Source organism: Girardinichthys multiradiatus, chromosome 4 (genome assembly GCF_021462225.1).
Source record: "Girardinichthys multiradiatus isolate DD_20200921_A chromosome 4, DD_fGirMul_XY1, whole genome shotgun sequence".
Lineage (NCBI taxonomy): Eukaryota > Metazoa > Chordata > Actinopteri > Cyprinodontiformes > Goodeidae > Girardinichthys > Girardinichthys multiradiatus.
The window spans coordinates 29,160,513-29,183,319 of record NC_061797.1 but is presented as its reverse complement, the minus strand read 5'-3'; the positions used below and the strand labels follow the sequence as shown (position 1 = coordinate 29,183,319).

General features: G+C 38.7%; 1 protein-coding gene across 1 annotated transcript in view; it reads left to right on the top strand.

The window, feature by feature from the left end:
* Positions 1-2,881: 2,881 nt before the first annotated feature.
* tcf12 (transcription factor 12) overlaps positions 2,882-22,807 on the top strand; it is a 78,105-nt gene continuing 58,179 nt past the window's right edge. The window contains exons 1-4 of the mRNA XM_047362716.1: positions 2,882-2,973; positions 4,139-4,211; positions 15,547-15,620; positions 22,633-22,735. Coding sequence (XP_047218672.1) covers positions 2,902-2,973; positions 4,139-4,211; positions 15,547-15,620; positions 22,633-22,735 — 322 coding nt within the window. The 5' untranslated portion in view covers positions 2,882-2,901. The remainder of the gene's footprint in view (positions 2,974-4,138; positions 4,212-15,546; positions 15,621-22,632; positions 22,736-22,807) is intronic.

The following is a 22,807-nucleotide window of genomic DNA, read 5'->3' as shown; positions in this document are numbered from 1 at the left end:
AAATATTTAGCTTTTAAAAACATTCTTTTTACTGAAATACGAAAGATAGAGTGAATTCTCGCAATATGCTCACAACTACTCAAACATATCTTGCTCCTATACTGTGATGGAGAAAGGCATATAAGGAGACTATAAGAAAATATTCTGCTTTGAATTGTTCCCACTTCACAATAGAATTGAGTGTAATATTAGGAAATAAAAGCAAACCAATAGAAATGTGCAATAGTGTTGTATGTACGTTGGATATAAACACATGAATAGAAATTGGGGGAAAAAAACCTGAAATATTTTCCAGAGTTGAAAAAAAACATAATAGAAATTAATTCTAGGATTGTACATTGATTTAGTTCTTTTTTTTTTTTTTACTTTATTTACAAAATACTTAAAAGACTAAATATGTGAACAAACAGTTCCACAGTAGCAAAGGGGGAAAAAAGTTAACACAATTACAGTTTTACAAGTTATCACAAACAATGGTACAGCTTTAAGGACCGACAGAGATTAAAAACTTCAAGGTGATCAGTTATGAAAGACTGTTTCAATATGTTGTTTGCAAAAACAGTATGTAACATATCAATTTCAATTAATTTTGATTAAAAGAAGAAAAAAGAATGGACTACGGGTAGGGAATTTTTCCCTATTTGAAATTGGTACTTGCAAAGTAAGTGATGTCGGTAGTTTTTTGTAATATTGCTGTTGGGGCAGTGTTGGTAGATTGTTTAACCAGAAATATGCACCTTTTAAATCCATTAATAATCTTAAATTAAAAAGATCCTTTTTCTAAATTTTTTATATTTAAAAAAATAAATATTACATCAACAAACCGGTGCATCTCAGTAAATAAGAATATAATTGAAAAGTTATTTTATTTCAGGAAACTGATTCATAAACTGGCACAGTTGGTAGCAATGTTGCCTTGCAGCAAGAAGGTCCTGGGTCCTGGGCCCACCACACTTGGAAGCAGTCAGTTCAGTACATCAGGTAGGAATTGATTCCTTCATTTTTTGTTTTCCTTTTTCTACAAACCTCCTGATTTGTGGTCTCTGTTCACCCCTGCTTAAAAGTCTGCACACAAAAATCAGTTTGTGGTGGGTTTTCACTGGGTACTCCGACTTCCTCCCATAGTCCAAAGACATGCCTGTTAGGTTAATTGGTCTCTCGAAATTGCCCTTAGGTGTATGAATAAGTGTGTTCATGGTTGTTTGTGTGTTGCCCTGCGATGGACTGGCTACCTGTCCAGGGTGTACCCCGTCTCTCGCCCATAGATTGCTGGAGATAGGCACCAGCTCCCCCGCGACCCACTATGGAATAAGCGGTAGAAAATGACTGACTGACTGACATTAAACCAATAACAAAGGATTCTTGAAACAGAAATGTTAAGACCAACTTATGGTCAACACAATTATTGACAACGTGGCAGTTATCCAACAGACAGACACTCACATTTTACAAGGATTTTAAGCCACGAAAGTTAATTGCTGAAGAAGCGGACTCTTCACAAAATGCTGCAACACAAGCATATAAATGGAAAGTTAAGTGGAAGGAGAAACTGAGATAGAAGAAAAAATATTGAGAAAGTCTTTGGTACATTGCGTTTTACTCTTTCCAAAGTCAGCGCAGCCATCAACTAAAAGAACTTCCGCATGATTTTATAATTTACTGACCCTTAGTTGTAAATCAACCCGACAAAACTAAACGATAAGTGCTAACAGGTTGGTTCTTCGAACTTTGTTATATTCTAATTTACATTTTTCCCCACATTGTTAACAGTGCTGTGTATTATAACCCATTAGATGCGAGGAGAGTGATGATAAAGCGGGGATTAAGGGGTATCTCATCAGAGTGACTCCCGCAGCATCTCCCGCTGTGTGGGACCCTCGGCGGAGGGATACAACAGCCGCTGTCATCGTGGTGCTGAGGCTTTTTGCAAAGCAAAAATGTCTGCCTAAGGGAAACTCGTAACTGATATATAGAGGATATTTTCCCACCTATCGCCGTTTAAACCCGAATTCAGCCATTGCAAGGAGCGTCGACAGAAAGCGACTCTTCACCAGATCACCCTAGTCCGGATTTTAATCGAGAAAGCAGGTAAAATATTAAGGGGGAGTTTGCCAGAAGCTTTGGGACCCGTGAAAGAAGTTGAGAGTTGAGAGAGATATAGACCATCATTGCTTTTTGTTTTCTGGAGCTGGACACTGAGACTGTCCCGTCCAGTGTCTGTGTTGCCTGTCTTTAGTCGGTCTTTGATTTAGGTTTTAGCCGCCGAAACGACGCTGTGTTCCTCGTTGTACAGCCGACAAAACCAGTGGAAGGAGACTGCAGCTGCCCATATGAACGAGTAACTGCAGCTAGCGTTAGCCGCGGCTAGCCCAGAAACGTTAGGTGTCTCAGCTCAGTGCAAACCGTCTGCCTGCTGAGATATAAGGCTTCAGAAATCTCTGACATTAACAAGGTGTGTTTCAGCATTCTAAGCGGGTCTTATACATGTGTAACAATCAGCATGCTGTGTTATTACGGGGTGATATTGTTCCCGGACTAATGCGATGATGCAGGTCCTCGTTTTAACGCATCCAGTCAGAGCGTCCCATCATCTCTCTCTTTATCGGCGAATTATAGATGCAAACTAAAGGTGCTTATGACACATTTTAGCATCATTTCATCAATTATAATGTGCTTAGATTGTCTTCATCTCTGACATGATAATAAGGACGCAACGGCAGAGCCAAGTTTACTCCACGGTGATGGTCTTTATTCTGCATCCAGAAGAAATGCCTCCCGTGGCGATCATTTCCTGGGGAACTAGTCCCCGCTGTTAAATAAAGCAGCGGAGATGTGACCTGATAGACTGTGTCTGTATTTGGTTTTTTTGTTTTTTTATCCCCAGTTTTCTAGATCGCCAGGATGAATCCCCAGCAGCGGATTGCCGCTCTCGGAACTGATAAGGAACTGAGTGACCTGCTGGATTTTAGTGCGGTAGGATTCCCTGTTATCTTTTACCTGTTGGTGTCATTCATCTCTGCGAAGTTAGAGGTTCAAAAATCATGACAGACATATAAACCCTTATACGTGTTGTCTGATTTTTTTTTTTTTTTTACCCCTCTGATCGTTTTATTTCACTGTTAGTCTGAGCGAATGTGTTTTATTTGATAACAAAAAGTGAACATGAGCGAAAAACGGTACTATTTTTTGTGTTTCCAAATGAAACTATTAAGGCTGAATGCTTCTGTACCAACCCACTCCCCCCAAGTTATGGGTCCGGCCGTTTTTATGACTTATTCCTAAAATGTTCCGACAGTTATCTAGTTTTGTGGTGTTTGGTTCTGCAAAAAATCCATAACTTCACCCAATCAGCACATTTTAACCTCAACAGCATCAATCAAATGTTATTAAAAGTGTGTCGAAATTACCTGTGCTTTATGTTCTTTACGTCTAAAGAACGAGATGTTGAAATGGTGATGGAAATTCATTATATATGTTCATTTCAACCTGCTGTTTTTATTCAAGTGAAGGGGAAATGCAGGTAGAAATGCAGCCAGTGAGGAAATGTTCTGTGTTTGAAAAAAAAAAAAAAAAAATCACAATAAGGTAATTAAGAAGTCATACATGTAATGAGCCTATTTATAGATACAGATAATTATAATCTGGAGAGTTTCAGTTGATTAGCTCAAATGGCATCAATTGGTAAGCCAGAGATCAGATTGGTCTGTTCTTCCATTGATTGGCAGGTCAAATGAAAAAAAGTCTGATTCTTCTTTTTCCTCTTCACTAAATGAATCAAAACTAAAAAGAAAATCACTGTTTTTATGATACATAAACCACCAACCAGCCTCATACTGTCTGTATGTACTCTCACTTTGTTTAGTTTACTAAAAATCAGATGAAGCTTAGGGATGTAAGCTTCGATGCATGCCTAAGGTTTCAGCTAAATTAAAAAAATACTTCTTTCAAATGGCCTGCAGCCCCTTTGTACACTTTTATTTCTTATGATCGTTATAAAAAAATCTGAACTGGTCAAAATTGGAATAAGCATCTCAGTCCTCAAAGAAAACTGGAAATTAGTGTAGATCTTTGCATCTCTGTTTTACATGGCCGAGTCTTTGCTATGTTTTTAGTTGTATGTCTATATTTGTGCTTTCAGATGTTCTCTCCACCTGTCGGCGGAGGGAAAAATAGGCCCACCACACTTGGAAGCAGTCAGTTCAGTACATCAGGTAGGAATTGATTCCTTCATTTTTTGTTTTCCTTTTTCTACAAACCTCCTGATTTGTGGTCTCTGTTCACCCCTGCTTAAAAGTCTGCACACAAAAATCAGTTTTGTGGATGTGTTGATTCCTGGGGTTATTTATGAATGGAGTCTGTAGGAAAAGTGTCTCAGCCTTCAGTCTTGGATGTAATTCCTAAGTGTGTGCTTCTCACATCTGGCGCTTGAAACCTGAGCCCTCCACCTGGGATTGTGGAGCAGTGCTGCAGTAAAGATGTTGAACAAAGCACAGTTTAGACCATAGACATGTTTTATTGATCTGTTTGCAATTATAGCGCACCGCCGTGAATGTTAATCATGTTTTACATTACTGTCCGATGAATAAATAATGCATAAATCAGGCGTGTTCAGGCTTCAATGATCAGGTGCTGTGACGTGCAAGAACTGCTTGCAGAGACTGTAAAGAGGAGTTTCAGTGAGGTGTTTCAGATAAAATTTGTTTCAGTATATATATAAATATCTATATATATATTTAAATTAGCGTCTTAATTCCACTAAAATGTTTGCCAATGGTCTAGTTGCAGTAACAAGAGTTCAGACCCCCCTTCTTCTGGATCGCTTCCTCTAGAAATAAACGCTGCAGGACATTAATCTGAAGCATATCTATTGTCTCGTGTGCCACTAGAGAAAGTCAACAATCGAGCATTATGTTTCCTGAAAGCAGGTCTTGTGTGAATCCACAAAGCCCGTCGTTGTAGTGGGTTATCTGTGATGCGAAAGACACACATTGAGGAGAAATGACAAAGACACAAGAACAGAGCTGTCACACATGACCTGTGGAGCTGTGACGATGACTTTTTGTGATACCTAATCATTTAACTGAGAAGGATTATGTTTGTGGGTGCTCTTCAGTAAAACAAATGACAAAGAAGCTGTTTTATGATTTGAAACTAATGTCACATCTTTGATTGGGCTCTATGGTTCTTGGCCTCTAAAATAGACCCTCATTTGCTGCTTTTACTTTTAATTTTTTACAATATTATCTGGCTAAAATAGAGTCACGTCTGACAAGGTTGTCCATCAGAAAACACACAGTGATGATAATAAGATGTCTAAAACACAAGGTTCTTGACAGTCTTCGAATATTTTCTGTTTCATTCAAAAAGCGCCTCCCTCATTTCTACAGTAAACGGTTGTATCTCACATCATGTCTATGATTAATTAATGCATCAGCTAGCCTAGTGCTGCTAATTGCGGTATATACTGTGCGATTTTGGGCCGTCGCAGACAAAAGACGACGATTGTAGGAAAAGGGTGGAGAAATCTTTGGTTGTGGCTCTAAATCTGCGGTCTTACATGAAAAGATGGGAACAGGTTTAACAGCAGCTTAAGGGATTTAGCATGACGCAGACATGAACACATATTGTAATGTTTTTCGTAGCTTTGACTAATGTTTTCCAGTGCCTTGTTGGTGTTCTACATTGACCAGTTTATCGACTCTGATCACTAGGGGTGCACTGATCGATTGGCCAATTGATCGATTGGCCGATTGATTGGCCCTGATCTCCTTAATTTTGGGACATGAGTGATCGACCGATACTTAAGCAAAATTGGAATCGGCAGGTCAGGCTTTTTAAAATCGGTAATCGGTGATCAGCCAGAAAACTGCAATTGGTGCACCCCTATTGATCACTGATCGATTAAATACTGACAATTAATTTTTTTTGACGTGAACATACATCTGAAAATTGTTAGTGGCTAATGTTTTGTTGCATAAGTCGAAATAATCGTGTAATTATTCCTTTTTTAGTTTATTTCAAAACTCCTGCCTCTATTAAAGAAGCTGCAGCACATTTGATCTCCGTTAAGTGTTAAGTTTTAAGGGTTCTATCAAAAAACAACTGAAATTGGCAAATTAGACCTCAAAGGAAACTGGTAATTGGTATTGGATTGGCCAACAAGAGCCTGATCGGTGCATCTCTTTTTATAGATGTAATTGTCTGCATCCTGAAAACGTGTAACATACAATAAAGACCTACAAACATAGAAGATATATTAGGCAAACCCATTTTCCAGAAACATTGGGAACTACAGAAAACTTTTAACTTTGGACCTTTTTTTTTGCTGCTTTGCAAGAGCCTTCTGTGGCTGACTTCTCCCATTATTATGTGTCACACATTTACAAGACGAGTCTGATGTGGACTGCTAGCAGGTCAGTCGAACACATTGTATGTCTATGAAGTCATGCTTTTGTAAGTAGGGCAGAAGGAAGTTTGGCATTGCCCTGTTGAAATGTCCACAGCCCTCTGCGGAAAACGTGTAGCCTTCATGCTAGCTAGGCTCCCTTTAAAATTCCAAATAAATGCCTCTTCATCAGCAAATATGCAACCCATACCACCACGGATGGTTGCATCTTTTTACAGCAACTGTCTGAAAGTTCTTTCTTTGGCATACTGCACCAAAGTTGTGTGCTATATATTTAGATCCAACAGAAGACTACAATAGGCAACAAAAGGTTTCCAGTGGGCTCATTGTGGCTGGTTTGTTTTATAATACATACTGCGGATGATGGAAGCACTGCGTTCTTTACAGTGTTGCATTGAAACCTTTTGAACTAGCCCCTGAGAGTTTGGTACAAAGTGATGAGTTATGACCTGTAATCTATTTAGAAAAATGACTTTTCCATTAGGACTGGCGACCTGTCCAGGTTTACCCCGCCTCTCGCCCATAGACTGCTGGAGATAGGCACCAGCTTCCCCGCGACCCACTATGAAATAAGCAGTAGAAAATGACTGACTGACTGACTTTTCCATTAAGTAAAAAAAGTTTGGTGCATATTAAAACAATCTTTTCTAGAATGCAGATTTGCATTTAAAGGAGGACCTAGCATCATGTTTTATGGATAAATCTAAGTACCAGCAAAGCCAGGAATCAGGCTGAAATTTTTGCATTCTCGTCTAGTGTTTCAGTTTTCAGCAAACAGGCTGCTACACGACTTTACCTCTAGAGTGGATTCTAATTTCAGGAGGCTAAAATTAGATTGCATCTGCACACATTTTCATTTGAATATTCCAGTACTGAGGGCCTGTGTTGGGTAAATCCCCCCCTTCAGACCTCAGTCAGAGCTCCTGTCTCTCAGATCTTCAAGGTTAGGGAAGAAGCACCAACATAAGTGCTAGTGAACTTAAGGCAAGTGAGTGTGCAGCCACGAGTGTGGAAATTGCAGGGAATGAGGCTTTGGATTATTGCATCTCAGCTGGGCACAGCCTGATAATTGAAGCAGAGTGGGATAGGCAAGACCCTTGAAAATTATGCTGGAGAAGATGGATTGGAAAAATGGCTCTAACAGAGATTCATCGCTTTTCCCTTGCAGCTGTGTTGATGATGGAGACCCGATGAGCCTATTGTGAAATGGCTAATTTTCTTTCAGGGGTGTATAGTGATGTATTGGTTGGTTGTAATGGCTCATTCCTGACCACAGTTAAAAAGAACCTCACTGCTGTGTCTCTTGATGTGCAGCTTTGTGTATCAGATTAAAGATCCCGCTTTGCAAAGATCATGATTAATTATTAAACGTTTATTACTAGAAATAAAATATGTAAATATATTGAAATAAAAAAACCAGATTTTACAGCAAAAATATTTCTAGATCATGTTCTCATTTCTCTTTACAGATTTGATCAAATAAACATATCCGTAAAATTGTACGTTGTCAAACCAAGTCCAATGACTTCCTCTTGAAGCAGCGCTCATGCTCCATTATCCACAAAATGCAATTCAGATGAAAATCACATGTGGAGGTAGTTTGAATGGCAATTCAGATTAGATTTCACAAATCAGCTTACTTAAAAATTTGATTACCTGCAAGTAACAGTGCTGACAGTCTGTGTTATAGATCCGGCTTGATAAGTAAATCAGATGTACCCACAGTTTCAGAAAATAACAAACCCGTGCTCAAAATTGGTTATTGGTTATTGAAATTTTTGGGAAAAGGTTATATTCAGTGTAAGGTAAGTATGTCAGAATATCTAAAGACAAAATGTAAATTTAGCAGAATGATAGTTGACCTAATAGTTTCCCAGTGTGAGATTTATTTGAGATAGCTGACACTGACTGAACCGTTGCGTGGCTGTGGATTCAGTGGGGAAAGTTAAAATGTTTTTGACTTAGCGCACTGAGAAATCTTATTTATTTAAGCCAAGACTGGGTGGTAGTACAGCAGTTTTAACTAACTATGTGGTGAGTGTAATTTGAACAGGATTTAGGTGTCATAAAGCTACAAAGTCTCATTTGTGACTTGTTTTTACTCCAACCTATTGACACCACAACAACAGTGTGTTTTAGAATCAGGAGTTGTTCATTAATCATTGCCCTTATAAAACAAAGCTGTGATAGCACCTCTGGTTCTCCCTGTTTTTAGTTATGCATGTATGCTGCAGAAAGTTGTGAGTCTGCCCGTGTTGTTTTGTTTTGAAACTCGATTAGATTCTCTGTACCATTTCCAGGCCTAGCTTGCTGCTCGGATCGTCGGTTTGAGGCAGCTTGATGCTTCATCAATCAAAAATAGACCTGGCTTATATTTTTAGATGAGGGGAACGCCACTTCTGGGATGTGTCTGTAATGTGCATCTGCTGGAAATACACACATTTTCGTGAGCGACCACAGTCAGGTCTGTTGGGCGTGTTCACTCAATGGTTGGACTTTGATGCAGCCAGGATAGGTTCAGTTTAAAGGACTGGAGTAATTCATAGTTTTTACCTTAACCCTTTTCAGTGATGTAAAGATAGTGAAGGGTGAAGACTAGATTGTTTAAAAGATCAGGAGAATATTAGACCACTAGTTTGGTGTCTTTATTTGGCTCTGGTTGACTCTTTGCCCCCAGTGACAATGTTAACATTTCCACATAATTTTCATGTTTATTTTCATTTTTTGTTGAATTTACATCTTATGAGAAGGTGTTTTCAACATAGGAGGTAACAAAACATTTAATTAACTTCACAGTGGTTGTCATGTTATCCTGTTAAGTTAAAAATTTAATTTAAAATTCAAGAATTTATTTATATTAGCTCCTCTGTGGGACTGTGGATTTTCCATTAATGATAATGAAACAGCAGAAAACCTGGAAAAAATAGATCATTCTTCTGTAGAGTTGGAAGGAACAATTTTGGTATTGACTGAAATCAATTATGCCAAATGAGAAAATTCCCAGTTTAAATACTGAAATTGTCAAATAAATAGTTGACATTAATGGATTTTATTCTACTGATTACTAAGATGATGCTTTGTAATGCTTTAGCCTTGTTGCAAATTGTTGCATTATGATTCATATTTTTGAATTTTTTCCTTTTATGCCAAAACTCGCCTCTGTTTTCCTGTTGGAAGACCTCTTGCTGAATCTGAGTGGGTGCAGCTGTTTCCTAATGGTCCAGCAGAGAGCAATTGGTTATGATTGGCAACCTATGTGCTTTCACCACAAATGTTAAGAAATAAAAGTAATTAAAAACATTTTGCATAGAAACTAAAGACATTACTTTTGAATCTGTTTTTATCTGTTCTTTTTTTGGTGACATCTGAGTTTATTCTTATTGAGGCTCTGTGAAAATTGCTAAACAGTTACTTGTTAAAGAACACAAACAAAAGAGCAAAGTCCTTGTTCTTACATCTGAGCCGGTACTTCTGTTGCTTTGCTCTTAAGACTCACGGGTTAGTGAGTAATCTCACAGTGCAGGCTGTCAATGCACTGTGAAGGGAGTGGGTCCCTTGAGCCCTTTTAGAGGCTGTAATCAGGTGAGACTGCCAACGCTGTTGCAGTTTGTGTGTGAAAGTTCTCAGTGTGGCTTGAATGCATCACGTTAATATAGTTCAAATACCTATGGCAGTTCTTGAATGAGTTACGCAAGTATCAGAGCTAAAAGTGTAAAAGTACAGCAACCAAACTCACAAAAGTGAGAGAAAATGACCCGTCTAGTTTTTCCATAGAGCCACTGCAGAAGAGGAAATGAATCTACAGCATGCAAGCAGCAGGATGAAACTCAAAATCTACAGCTCTGTTCACTGGAGCGTGATTTCTGAGTAGTGAAATGTCACCAACATTCTGCTTAAGTGTATAATTAGCTTTACAAATTTCTTGTGAAGAACGTATTTCCATCAAGGAGGATAAAAATAATCATAATAAAACCCTTCATGACGTCAATGCAACAAATTTGAATTAAGTCTGATCATTTCAGTATAATTACTGTAACCATTTGTGTAATAGCACATAGTTTTGTTTGTTTTAATGAATAAAAACATAGCTCAGTAAAGTAGAAATAGCTGTAGCTTCTTGCAATGTCTTCGTACTGGTGAGCACATCATGGTCCGTGATTATTGATTATTGGTTACACATAAAATCAGCTGCCTTTATGTGAGTGGTTTGTTAACTGGACTTCTTTGATAACACAGCCAGCCTTGTTGCATTGAGTCTTACTACAGTCTGTAGAACCTGGATGGGAAAAATATACAATGGAATTAAATATTTAGTTTGTTTTGTGCAATATTATTGTTTTCAAATACACCCGTTTTTTCGAAATCTGATTTTCTTTATTTGAACTTTAAACTGAACATATTATATTGCTTTCTACTGAGACAGATGGAATTACAAGAGGGATAATCAATAACTCGACAAATGTAGATGCCCTGTTGCTGCAGTTTTGTTGTTACTAGAACCCAAAATTGTTTTAAACAGCAAGACGAAGCGAGACATCAAATATGTCTTAATGGCTATATCACATAAATTAGATTTTAAATACCAGATATTATATTTTTCAACATATGCCAGATGGTCTTGCTTGACAGTTTGGTTGGCATTATTGATTTCTGTGTTTTTCTGTTTGACTTTTGAAAGATGAGATGGAGGTTTTTGTTCATCTAAAGAGTTAGTTGTATCATGTTCCAGTTCCCACCGGTTATCCTGGCCTACATCAAATTATGCAGTTGTTGGTTGCCTCTAGGTACATTTGGTGCATATGTATTGATATGACCACGGAGACATTTAAGGTAAAATGAACATCTTGAAACTTTTGTACTTCTGAAGATAATAAATGATGACATTTCTTTTTGTATTTTTTGACGAATAAAAACATCTCTTTCCATCAGCCAGGATGAGAATAACATAACAGTCTCAGCTATTAACAATTTTTGACAATGTTGAAGCATTTACATAAACTACATAGAGATGCACCAATCAATGGATCTGAGATTTTAATCGTCCAATTTTCCCCTGATAAGCTCTGATTGGTTAACGGCAGGTGACATAATAAAACAAAAATGAAAGATTTGTTTCCATACTCATCAAATACATAAAAACTGAGAACGTCTACTATTTTCAGCCTGTAATTGCATTAACCAGCAATACATGCATTAATGTCTTATTAAAAATCTGATAAAAGCTTGGGACATATGTCAACATAAATGAGTAAAAATGTTTTTTGACCCTGTTACGACCCAACTCAAAAGCTGTAACAAAGAAAAGGGGGGGCGGGACACCAAAATAATTAAAAGCCTTTTTCAAGGCATTTATTTAAAATAAAGAATAATCAATCTGTATGTTGTCAGTGTAAATGTTTGGTGTGCTGTCGGTGCATGTGACGAAAGGAATCAGTAAGGCAGGGTGTAGTGAAATAAAGTGTTGTAGCGCACATCGTGCAAAAGGAAGCCCTCAGCGTGGCTGGTCTCACAAACCCGAGGAAGCAGGATGATATTGGCGGCGTGGGAATGTCGGCGTTAGCCCAGGAACTGCTGATCTGGAAGAGCCCACAGGAGAGCTGAGGCGGAAGCCCCTTTTATCCCATCCGGGAACACTCTAGCCCCACATGGTCCTCAGATACCTCCTCCTGTGGTACCTGACAAAACTCATATAAATACCAGGCGAACTACACCAGCAGGGGGCCCTTACACTTCTGCGCATAAGGAGCAAGTTTCCCATGAAACCCTGCGCCAACCTCCTAGGTCTCACATATGATACCAAGTGCAAAAACCCAGCCAACCATTACAGTATTGCCTTTTCAAAGAAAATACTTAGGCCAACAGATGGTTGTGCCTATTAATCCACTCCTCCGACCACTCTCCAGAACTGTTGCACACAAATGCCTGCTAATGTTCAGATCATCGGACTGAATAAGAACAGCTTCAGCACCCACATGGATTGCTTCCACATAGAGATGGAAAGGGTGCTGAAGACGCGGCGCAGCCAACACACGAGCAGCACAGAGGAGCCTTTTCACCCACTCAAACAACTGCTGATAGAGGGGAGATCATTCAAATTTAACATCTTTATGCAGCAAACTAGTTAAAGGCGCCATGACAGAGGAGGCATTTTGACAAAAACATCTATAATACCCAACGAGCCTAAAAACACGCATGAGCTCCTTGTTTGTAACTGAAACAGGAAAATCCTCAATCGCCAGAACCTTAGCTGCAACAGGGTGAACCTCATCCTGGCCAACCACATAACCCAAATAGGTAACAGTCGCCCTTGCAAACTCACACTTTGTGAGATTGACTATCAACCTCGATCCCGCCAAACGGCTGAAAAGCTCCCTGATGTGCTCTACATGCTCTTCCCAAGTGTCAGAATACACGACCACATTATTCAACTAAACCGCACAGTCAGACATATCACCAACCACTCTGTTCTTTAGTCGTTGAAATGTTACTGGTGCATTTCTAATCCCAAATAACATCACTGTATAAGAGTACAAACCCGTCGGAGTTATAAACGCAGACACCTCAAGGGCGTGCTTGGTCAATGCCACCTTTCAGTAACCCTTCAGAAGATCAAATTTACTAACAAATTCAGCAGGACCCACTTGGTCGATGCAATCATCCATTGTTGGCAACGGAAAACATCCTGGTTTTGTGACAGATTTAAGCTTTGGAAAATCTGAGCAGAAACGTGGAGTGTTATCAGACTATGGTATAAGAATGCACGAACACGTCCAACTAGAAATACTCGGCTCTGCGAGCCAATAATAAAGTTTGTACCTGACTTCTGCGTCTAAATAATTGTGTTTCTCAAGTTTCTCAACTCTCCCACATCCACTGTCCATGGTGCTGAAACTCTCGGCCACCTTAGTAAGCCTGTTTACCGCACACGCGGATGTAGCCTCGCACTCTGATTGGAGTAAATCAACTTCTCAAGCATAGTATGGCTTTAACAAGTTCAGCGGTACCACATTGGCTTGAATAAGTCATAAGCCCCTGTGTCTCATCTTGACCCGCACCTTTTCGTCACTGCCCACCAATGACACATACCCCTCACGGATTGATAGGCGGATAGGAATCACGTGTCTTAAAAGAATTAGCGACTTTCGCTCCTCGTTTCACAGCATTTCGCAGCTAAACCAACACCTTTTGAGTTATTCTTTTACGTCCTGGCCTTGAATTTGAGCAAATGACAATCGGGTTAATGTGTGACAATGGTGACAAACCCGATCACGGTCACGTAAAGCCTGGCCTTTAACATCAAACTGTCTCACCCCATATGACCGACCCATACTCTCAACTGGTCAATAGGCTTACTAGGACCCACATCATGTGAATACTCCCAATGAGTCAGCACGTACTCGTCCACAAATACCGCAGCATCTGGCACATTCACAGCCTTTTGTTCATTAATGTAGGTTGCAATCTTCTCCGGTAAACAGTTCTTGAACTCTTCCAACAAAATCAAGTCTTGTAGCTGATCAAAGTTTGTAATGCACCACTGATCAAATAATGTAGTTTTATCACACACAAATGCTTTTTTCTTTCCACTGCAACCTTCACTTTTTCATTTTTCAAACTGTCCCCCAGTGAAAGCGAGGCATAGGCCACTGGGCCTTGTAGGCCACGTACATCCTTAGGCCAACTCAACACAAACGCTCAAACAAAACAAAATATTTATCCAAGTCTCTCTCTGTAAACGGTGGAATCAATAGCACACATTTATTTACATCAAACTCCACCTCCGCGGGTCTGCCGCTTTCAACGCTAGAAACGCTCACTGACTCCAATCTCACAGCTACTTCAATTTCCAATTTACGCAAGTCAAACTCTTGCTGGAGCTCATTTTCTCGAAGCTCCAAACGACACATCTCCAATTGTAGCTCCATTTTACGCACCTCCATGTCAATCGCCCCAACCCCACTCTGGGTGATTATGACTTTGGCAAGAGGAAGAATGTCCATTTTAGCCAACACGTAATGAATTTGCCATTTGATAACCTGCTTTTTATCTTGCTTTGTAACAGCTATTTCGAAACTAGCAGCAATCGCTATCAGATCATCTTAACCACATGCCACGCACAAAACAGCCACACAGCAAACACATTGTATAGAGAACTGCTATACTGAAACAAGTGCACAGCAATAGGCCCTAAGCAACCATGGCCCCACTATGCTTCACCTTCCTTCCAGGACTCACCTGTCTGCCCAAATCCTAGCTCATTGGCCAACTACACCAGTAGGGGGTCGTCACAATGGTCCTCAGATAAAAACATTTTAACTGGTCGAAATCACATTGACATGTGTGAAATCGGTATTGGCGCATCTCTAAAACTGGGCCCAGCTTTTCATTGAGCATTGAATACATGTCCCCTATGTAGTGCAGGGGATACATTTTCTGTAGTAAATGAGATTTAAATAACATAACCTTGTCATTTAGCCTTGGTGAAGGTTTTTAATCCAGTGTTTGACTTTTCTCCACTAGTTATTTGCTGAACTGGAAGCTCAGCGCTTCTTTGAAAGCTTCCCATGAGAAATGAAATCAAATGCTTATTATACGTATTTTCAGTTGTTAATTTCACAGGGAACTTCCTCCAGGTTTGTTTATTTTTTTTATGTGAAATATAATTAAATACTCGTATGTGTTGTCCGGCCAACTACTCAAAACCAAAAAAAGAATGTTTAAATTATAAGGTTATGAAACAGAAGAGGTAGTGGGAGGAACAGAATAGTGTGGGGTACTTTAGTTGTGATTTTTTTAAAACAAAACAAGCCCCTAGTTGTTTGTCTCACAAATTAACTGAGAACAGCCTACATCTTCACTGAGATGACCTAAAAATTTTTTTTTTTCTTCTCATTATAATTGTTAATATGTTTTAGTATCCTTATCTTGTGTACAATATTAGAAATACAACACAGAAGGAGGAGGTTACAATATGTGGCCTGTCTTTAAAAGTACAGTATGCAGTTATAAACAGCCTATGATGACACGTGTTGTGTTTTTTATTCTTATATTCAGTTAAGCTGTTAAGCTGATACTTGTACATTGAACTTTGTGAGTTTTGGGGACTTGCCGACTGAATCGTGAATCTCCTGTTCTGACAGGTATGGATGAGCGGACCAACCAAGCGTCTTGGGCCCCAGGTGGCGAGTCCAGTCCTTCCTATGAGTCCTCCCAGGTAAGATGACCCACAATCTAATGCCTCTGAGTGGCCTTTCTGCTCCACAGCACATCATTTAACACTGATTACATCAAAGTGAGGAATTCACAATGTCTTACTCTCACCTTCTCCCAGCGCCTGCTGTGTTATTTGGACCTGTTACAGACACATTTCTCTCTGACCATAACAGGTTACAGAGAAAATGTTCTCATGGTTTTTGGAATTGAGTATTATGTTATTATGACATTTTTGTTAGTTTTAAAATGTTGCAATTCTTTTCATTAAAAAAAAAGTTGATATCTTTTGCTTTTATAGCACAAAGATAAATCTTTACATTTTAGTCTTTGGTTAGGGATTATTGGCTTTTACATAATACCTAAAAACCCAATTTAAATATAAACGGTTTCCGATTCATTTTTAGCTGCTACTAGTTCTGCCTCACAGGTTGTGTAAAACTATATCTCATGTAGCTGGCGACCATACTGAGCGGGAGAGCAGATATTACTTAGGGAATATCTATTTTCATCATATATGCCACGTAATCCTACAAAACTGAGGAATAAGCAAATCATTATTTGCTTAATAAAGTTAAAGTAGTTAATCAGTTTGAACAGGCTTGGCATTTACTTGTATGTGAACTCAGAACTGATTATTTAATTACCCATTAAAGCTTTAAATTAGAAGCTTTTAGTTTGACTGTTGTGTATTTGGCTGTGAAAAACTGTTTATAAATTACTGAAAGAAAATAATTGACTTCGAACAGCAATTATCTTGCACTTTGTTCCTTTGGACAGTGAATAATGTTAGGGTGGGTTTTCACTGCATGGACAGGGAACCAGGATAGTGTTCTGGGGCTGTTCTTTACCCCCTCTGTTTCCACTGTTTTCACCAGAATAAAACAAATTTACCAGGGTAGAATATTTACCCCAGAAAAGGTACTTTTCATTGTGGTACTTTTGCGTTTTGGGGCTTATTATTTTAAACAGGTTGGACCTTTCTTAGCTTTGTTTTTCAGTCATATTTGTTTAAACTCACCTGCAGCTCATATTTTCTGTTAACTTACAGCCATCAGTGGAGAAAAAGTAAATCAGTTCTTCTAAAGTAACTGTTTGGGTCATAACCCAACACATTTCAGGCTTTAATTATTAAAAACATGTAAACACTACAAGCTACCTCTAAGTTTAAAGTAAATGAAATACTGCTAAGTGTTTTTACTCAAAAAAAAAACTTATGGCTCCATAACAACAGGTTGTCTTTTCCTCATGCTTTACAATAGAGAAAACAGGAAGTTTGTGTTAGCGTGATCTCTCTAATGCACGTTTATTTGGACTTAACAGTTACTTTACATAAGTCATATATGGTATGACCAAATCATTGGTTATTCTTGTATCGCTGGAAATCCCGGCTGTTTGTTTTTCTGCTGCAGTAGGAGGAGTGACCTGCTTGGCGTCTGCTGTCATAGCCTATTTGAAGGGCAGTTTCTGACCCTACGGTCAAAACACACACAGAAAACTAATATAAACATGTTATGGAAAAAGTTTCTAGGGCTTGCAGTCAAAACAGGCCTTTTGTCTTCTGATTACTGAGGATGTGATTCAGTGCTTCAAATATTTATACTGATTATTTTTTATTTGCAAAATATATTAAGAAATTATAATTTAATAAATTTCTTTTCTAGTTAACCACGTGTTAAACATGTACTACTTTTATCAAGTTAAACCTTTAAATTGCTCAGCATATGTCCTGTTATTCCTGTGAGGAAATGATGTGGTCTAATTTAAATGTGAGATATTTGTGTTATTGTTAATCACATGATTGTTGGAGCTGCACGTCTGTCGTATGTTTAAATATGAAGTTCTCACTGTTTGTATGAGCAAGTGTGAACAGCTCTCCCTGTTTGTTTGTCCCTCACACTTTGGCTGTTCTCGATGCCCTGTATGAATTCCATTTAATGTCAATCTCCTGTCACTTTCTATTAGGATTCAGCTAAATGTCAGAGCCACTCGGGCTGCGTTACCTTGTTTATTTCTCTGTGCCCTTCCCGAATGAACATCTACAGGCTATGGTAACATAGGCAGCATGATTTGAATTATAAGACAGAGACGCTTGAGATATCTTTGCTCCAGGTGCATATAAATGAGTGATTCTGACATTACAAGGCAGCGCATCAGCCAGCAGACAGCTGTTTGCTTGGTATAAGGCCTGCATGCACACTTTAAAACAGCTGCACAGGCTTCTCATTTTAACACAAATTTCCACATAAAACTATTTTTTACTGTGCTGTTCTCCGTCCATCCATCCATCCATCCATTTTGATCCCCACTGTTCCATGTTTTCTCAGTTACTGGATAATAGCTCCCACTGTTTATCACTGAGAGCCACAGTACCTGCTTAATGTTGTCAAAGAGGTTCTATTTAAGTGATTTCTTGATTTTATACGTCTGGCAGTAATCCGGCCGGGTCTGGGTTAGTAAAATTGAACTCAGAAATTGGTTATCTGCAATCAATTCATGGCTAAACTAGGGGGACAGTTATATTTTCACACAGGGCCAGGTTGGTTTGAACAGCTTTTTTTCTTCATTGATGAAAACTGCTACTTGGATTGCTCTTTGTCTGATATCGACATTCATTTCATGATCTGAAGCATTAGGTGTGACATAAAGAGTGAATGACTGAGTCTTTTTTCCCTTCACATAAATCTGTAAGCATAGCTGATGTTTTGAGTGGTCACAATGATATAACTCATTGTCATTAAAAAATGAAATTATTAATTCGATAAGTGAAATAAGCAAAAGGACAATTAAGTTTATGAATTTAACTAAATGTTCCTTGCACTTGCTTGAATTACCCTTGCAGTTTAACCTGAGCACTCACCTGGACATAATACAACCTAAATAATTTAAAATCAAATGATTGAATGAAAGGTTAGAATCATTCTAGTTTGAGTGAATAATTTCATTTTATTTATTAATGTTTCAAAACCTCTCTACTTACAACATTTCATAGTTTGTGTTCAAGGAATGTAGTTAAATGCAGCATTTATTTTTTCAGGTAATATGAAGGCACAGCATTTCACCTAATGAGCTAGTTTGAATCAGTGCATTATTTGCACATTTAGGAATATTTGCGGAGATTAAGTGCCAACGATTTTTATGAAATATTTTATGTATTCAAGACCTTCCTCACATTTTGTAAGGAGAGGTCATTATAACTTTTTTCACCAGAGATTTGCTTCAAAAGGTGGAAGTCTACCTATTACTCCTTTCAGTTTACTACAAAGAAGAGAATGGAAAACTTAATAAAAAGTAACCATATTCTTTAAAAAAAATATAAATTTATGGTTTGTTCACTCAATGTGTCCAAGGCTTGTGGAAGAAATTCTGCGTTCCTCATCCTTGAGTCTGCTACAAAGGGAATTCAGTCTTGTCCCTGAGCTTGTTTGCTGGTGCGCTATGAATGTGTGATCAGTCGACTGTGAACAGTCCAGAGACCTGCCGCGCTGACCTTGGCTTACAGCCAGCCGCTATTTCCTGGGTAGCTGCGGCTGTAGACTGGCGCTCTGACAGGCAGGGCCGTGCCCGCTGCCACCGCACGACAGCCCCCCTTTCCCAAGTGCCCTGCCCCAATTGATACCCGACCCCACGCGCATCCATCACGACCATATCATGACTTCCCAAGGAGCCACATGCAGCCACACATTCACCTGGGATGCTGCCCCGAGTGTAAAGAAATGACTGTTTAAACACTGCGGTGAGTGATCGGGGAGCAAGGCGTGAGCTCTGGCCTGCTTGCTGCCATAGTTATCTGACAGTTATTTAGCCAGTGGTGCAAACGTAGCCCCGTGGCTGCGATGACAGAATGTGTTAGTGTCTTGGATAGATGTAGGCCACCAGTGTTTGGAAATGATGAGGGACCTGTGATTGATGATCTAACTGACTCAAAGCAGCAAACACAGAGTAGTAAGGCTGGTAATATAAAAGAAAACAACGGCACCTTTCCGTTTCAGGCAGAACACTGTTAAACTCTATGAATATTTGTTTTTATATGAAATACCAGGAGAATTTTACCTTACATTATTTACATAGATTGTTTTTTGTTAGTATATGTAACAGAATTTATAAATTTATAAATTTATTCTTAAGAAAAAAATAAAGAATTTCATGTCAAAGTACAATAACATGTTCAGTGCTTCTTCTGACATGCACACATAGCCACCCATTATAAAAATATCCTAGACTATTAAGTTTAAAAAATGGAGAATAAATATCAAGTTCACTAAGTCAGACACATTATATAGATTATTTACACACCTACTGTTTTCAAGCCTTTATTTCTGTTATTAAAATAATAAAAAAATATCATTATTACAGAAAAGTCCAACAAATGATCCTCATTGGGACGCATATTCTACTTTGTTGAATTTGACTGTATACACTGCTTATCCTTGCAGGGTTGTATGTGTGTGTGTGTGTGTGTGTGTGTGTGTGTGTGTATGGGGTAACCAATGATTTTGTTCAGTTATGGTGACATAGACTTCCATGGCAATGGCTGTCCATGCATCACACATTCAAGCTACCATATCAGCCTATAGTGATCCCAGGACTTTGTTTTGGTGTTGTTTTTTAGAGTGTCCATGACATATCTTTGAGAAGGGATGTTAGACACAAAGAGTGCTCCATAGCCCGAAAGTCTTGGTTCTTAATGGTTGTCAATGGTTTTAAATCTTTGCAATGAATTTTGTAATTAGCTTTACCTTTCCTTGAGCTAATTTTCTTCTGCCTCTGGGTTGAAATATTTAATATAGCTCCTCATGTTTGTCATGTTTCAAAATATTTCATTTTAGTTTTACTCAGCCTGCATATGGTTTTAGCCTTCCTTGCAAAACTCTGTAATGTCCATCGTCTCCCTGATCTTTTATTAATTTGTGCTGGCCTAAAGATGTTTTGAACGCTCAAATGTTCCTCCATCAGTTTTTCCTCAATGGGACTTAAACATTTCCTCAATGAAGTTTAAAGGATACTTTCAACCAGGACATGCAACACTTCCTTTGTTGGCTTTGACTCCTGGTGATTCGCACCTCAGAGGAATCCCTGGGTGTGCTGTAACATTTGTGCAAAAAAGAATCATAGTTTTATGATTTGTTTCTTAGAGCTGACCAGCCAACTACGGGCTGTCCTGCCTTGTGTTTCCTTTCTGAAGATTTGCAGTCTACCTCTCTGGTGATTCTATCCTACCAATCCTCTGCTCCTCAGTGTCATGAATCACACTTTCGCCATCACATCGTCCTGAAATGCGACAGAAAACCTTTCAAGTGAAAGTGCATACACCGAAGTGCCAAACTCAGAGGGACCCGGACTAGGACCGTGGACTCCCGCTGCAGTCTAAGATGGTGGATTACTTTTATCTGAGTGAGAGACTCACTGGAGAGTCAGCTGAATGCATTGTTCAGTACTGGACCGCAGTATCTGATGTGTGATTTTAAGAACTTCCTCGACCAACTGGGCTTATTTCCATGTACCAACACACTGTTGCAACCCCACCTTCAAATCCATCCACCTGAAAATAAAATCTGAAAATGAAATGAAAAGGAAAATGAAAGAAGTGTTCATCGTGTGTTGCTTTGCAAAAGGAAAGACAAACTGTTTTCTACTTCCTTCATTCAGCTGTGTGTGCGTAAGTCTTTGTGCACGTGTGTGTATTAGTTTACTTGAGCTTCTCACTGGGCTGTTGTTGCTATTGAGTCGGTTCATGGTGTGATTAACAGTGTGTGCAGGCTGGCAGGAGCACAATAGGGAATCCCTCGACGCAGCACAACACTACACCGCCTTTGAAATTACTCCATCACCATCCACTCACAAAAAATGATAGATAATAAGATTTACTTCTTTTTTTTTTACTCTATGTTGAATGCAAAGCCTAGGAGTTGGTGAAAAAAAAGCTCTAAAGAAATGCAAGCCTTAACTCTGCTTGGTCCGTCTGGTGAAAGTTAATGTAGTTTTGGAAGATGTGTTTGACTGGAGCACAGGAGGATTTTCACAGGGTTTGGGATTAACACTGTAACGAAGCATCTTTTATTACGTGGGACCCCAAGTTTTCCAAGACCACACTGTGACTGATATTTAGACCTAAGCCCCAGATGCTGATAACTGCCATGAAAAGGCTGTGTGTGAAACTGCAGGAGAAAAAGGCAATTTTTATAAGCTGCAGGTGTCAGGAAACAATGTTGAATTGCATTGTCCGTGTTTTCCCCTTCCAATAAACAACACTGCCTTTTTAACTATGTAGAACAAATATACTGGGCTCCAGATACGGGTTTGGGTAATTATAATGATTTTGTTTTTAATGAATTGTGGATGAAGTGCACATAAAGGTTGATGTAAGCCTATGAGTTTAATTTGCATATATGCCCCCTTTTCAAAATCAAATATCAGAAGCCTGCAAAAACAAACAGAAAAGCAGCAAAATAATGTTTTTATTAAATATGCTGTAATGAAATTACAAATATGTTTGTGATAGTTGTAAAGTACAATAGTATGCTATCAGAAAATATTAAATGCAACTATCAAATATAATGCTATAACAACATTAAATGTATTTAATTAAAATAAGATTACCTTAAGCGCACAATGAACTCCAGTTCTTATCATCAACATCACTTGACATCATTTAACATGTGGGTCTAATACTAGTAAATATGCCAGTCATACAAAGGTAAAAACCTAAAATAAATTATTTAGTGTTGATTCTTTCGTCTTTTGTTAGAATTGAAGGATCTTAAATCAAATACATAAAACAAAAGTGTTGTTTTCTGCAAACAAATCCATCAAATTGTATCGCCATTAAAAATAATGGAGTGTCAAATGGACAAATGTCATTAAGACGAGTTGAAACCAGCAAATCTTTATGTTTGTATTTTTGTGGAGCATTATCCAGGTTGTTTATTGACATAAATGACCATATGTATTCTCCTTTTATTACCAACTGAAGTTGCTCAATACTGTGTGAATAATATTCTGATCTCTCCTCCCAGGGTTTTGCAGACAGCCCTCATTACGGCGATCATATGAGTGACAGCCGATTAGTGTCCCATGCAGAACTGTCCCCAACACCTTTTATGAACTCAAACATAATTGGTAAGTAAGCAACTCCTTTTGATTCGGCCCTTACATGCCCTTTGGTGTTAGACTCCGGAAAAAAAAAGCCTG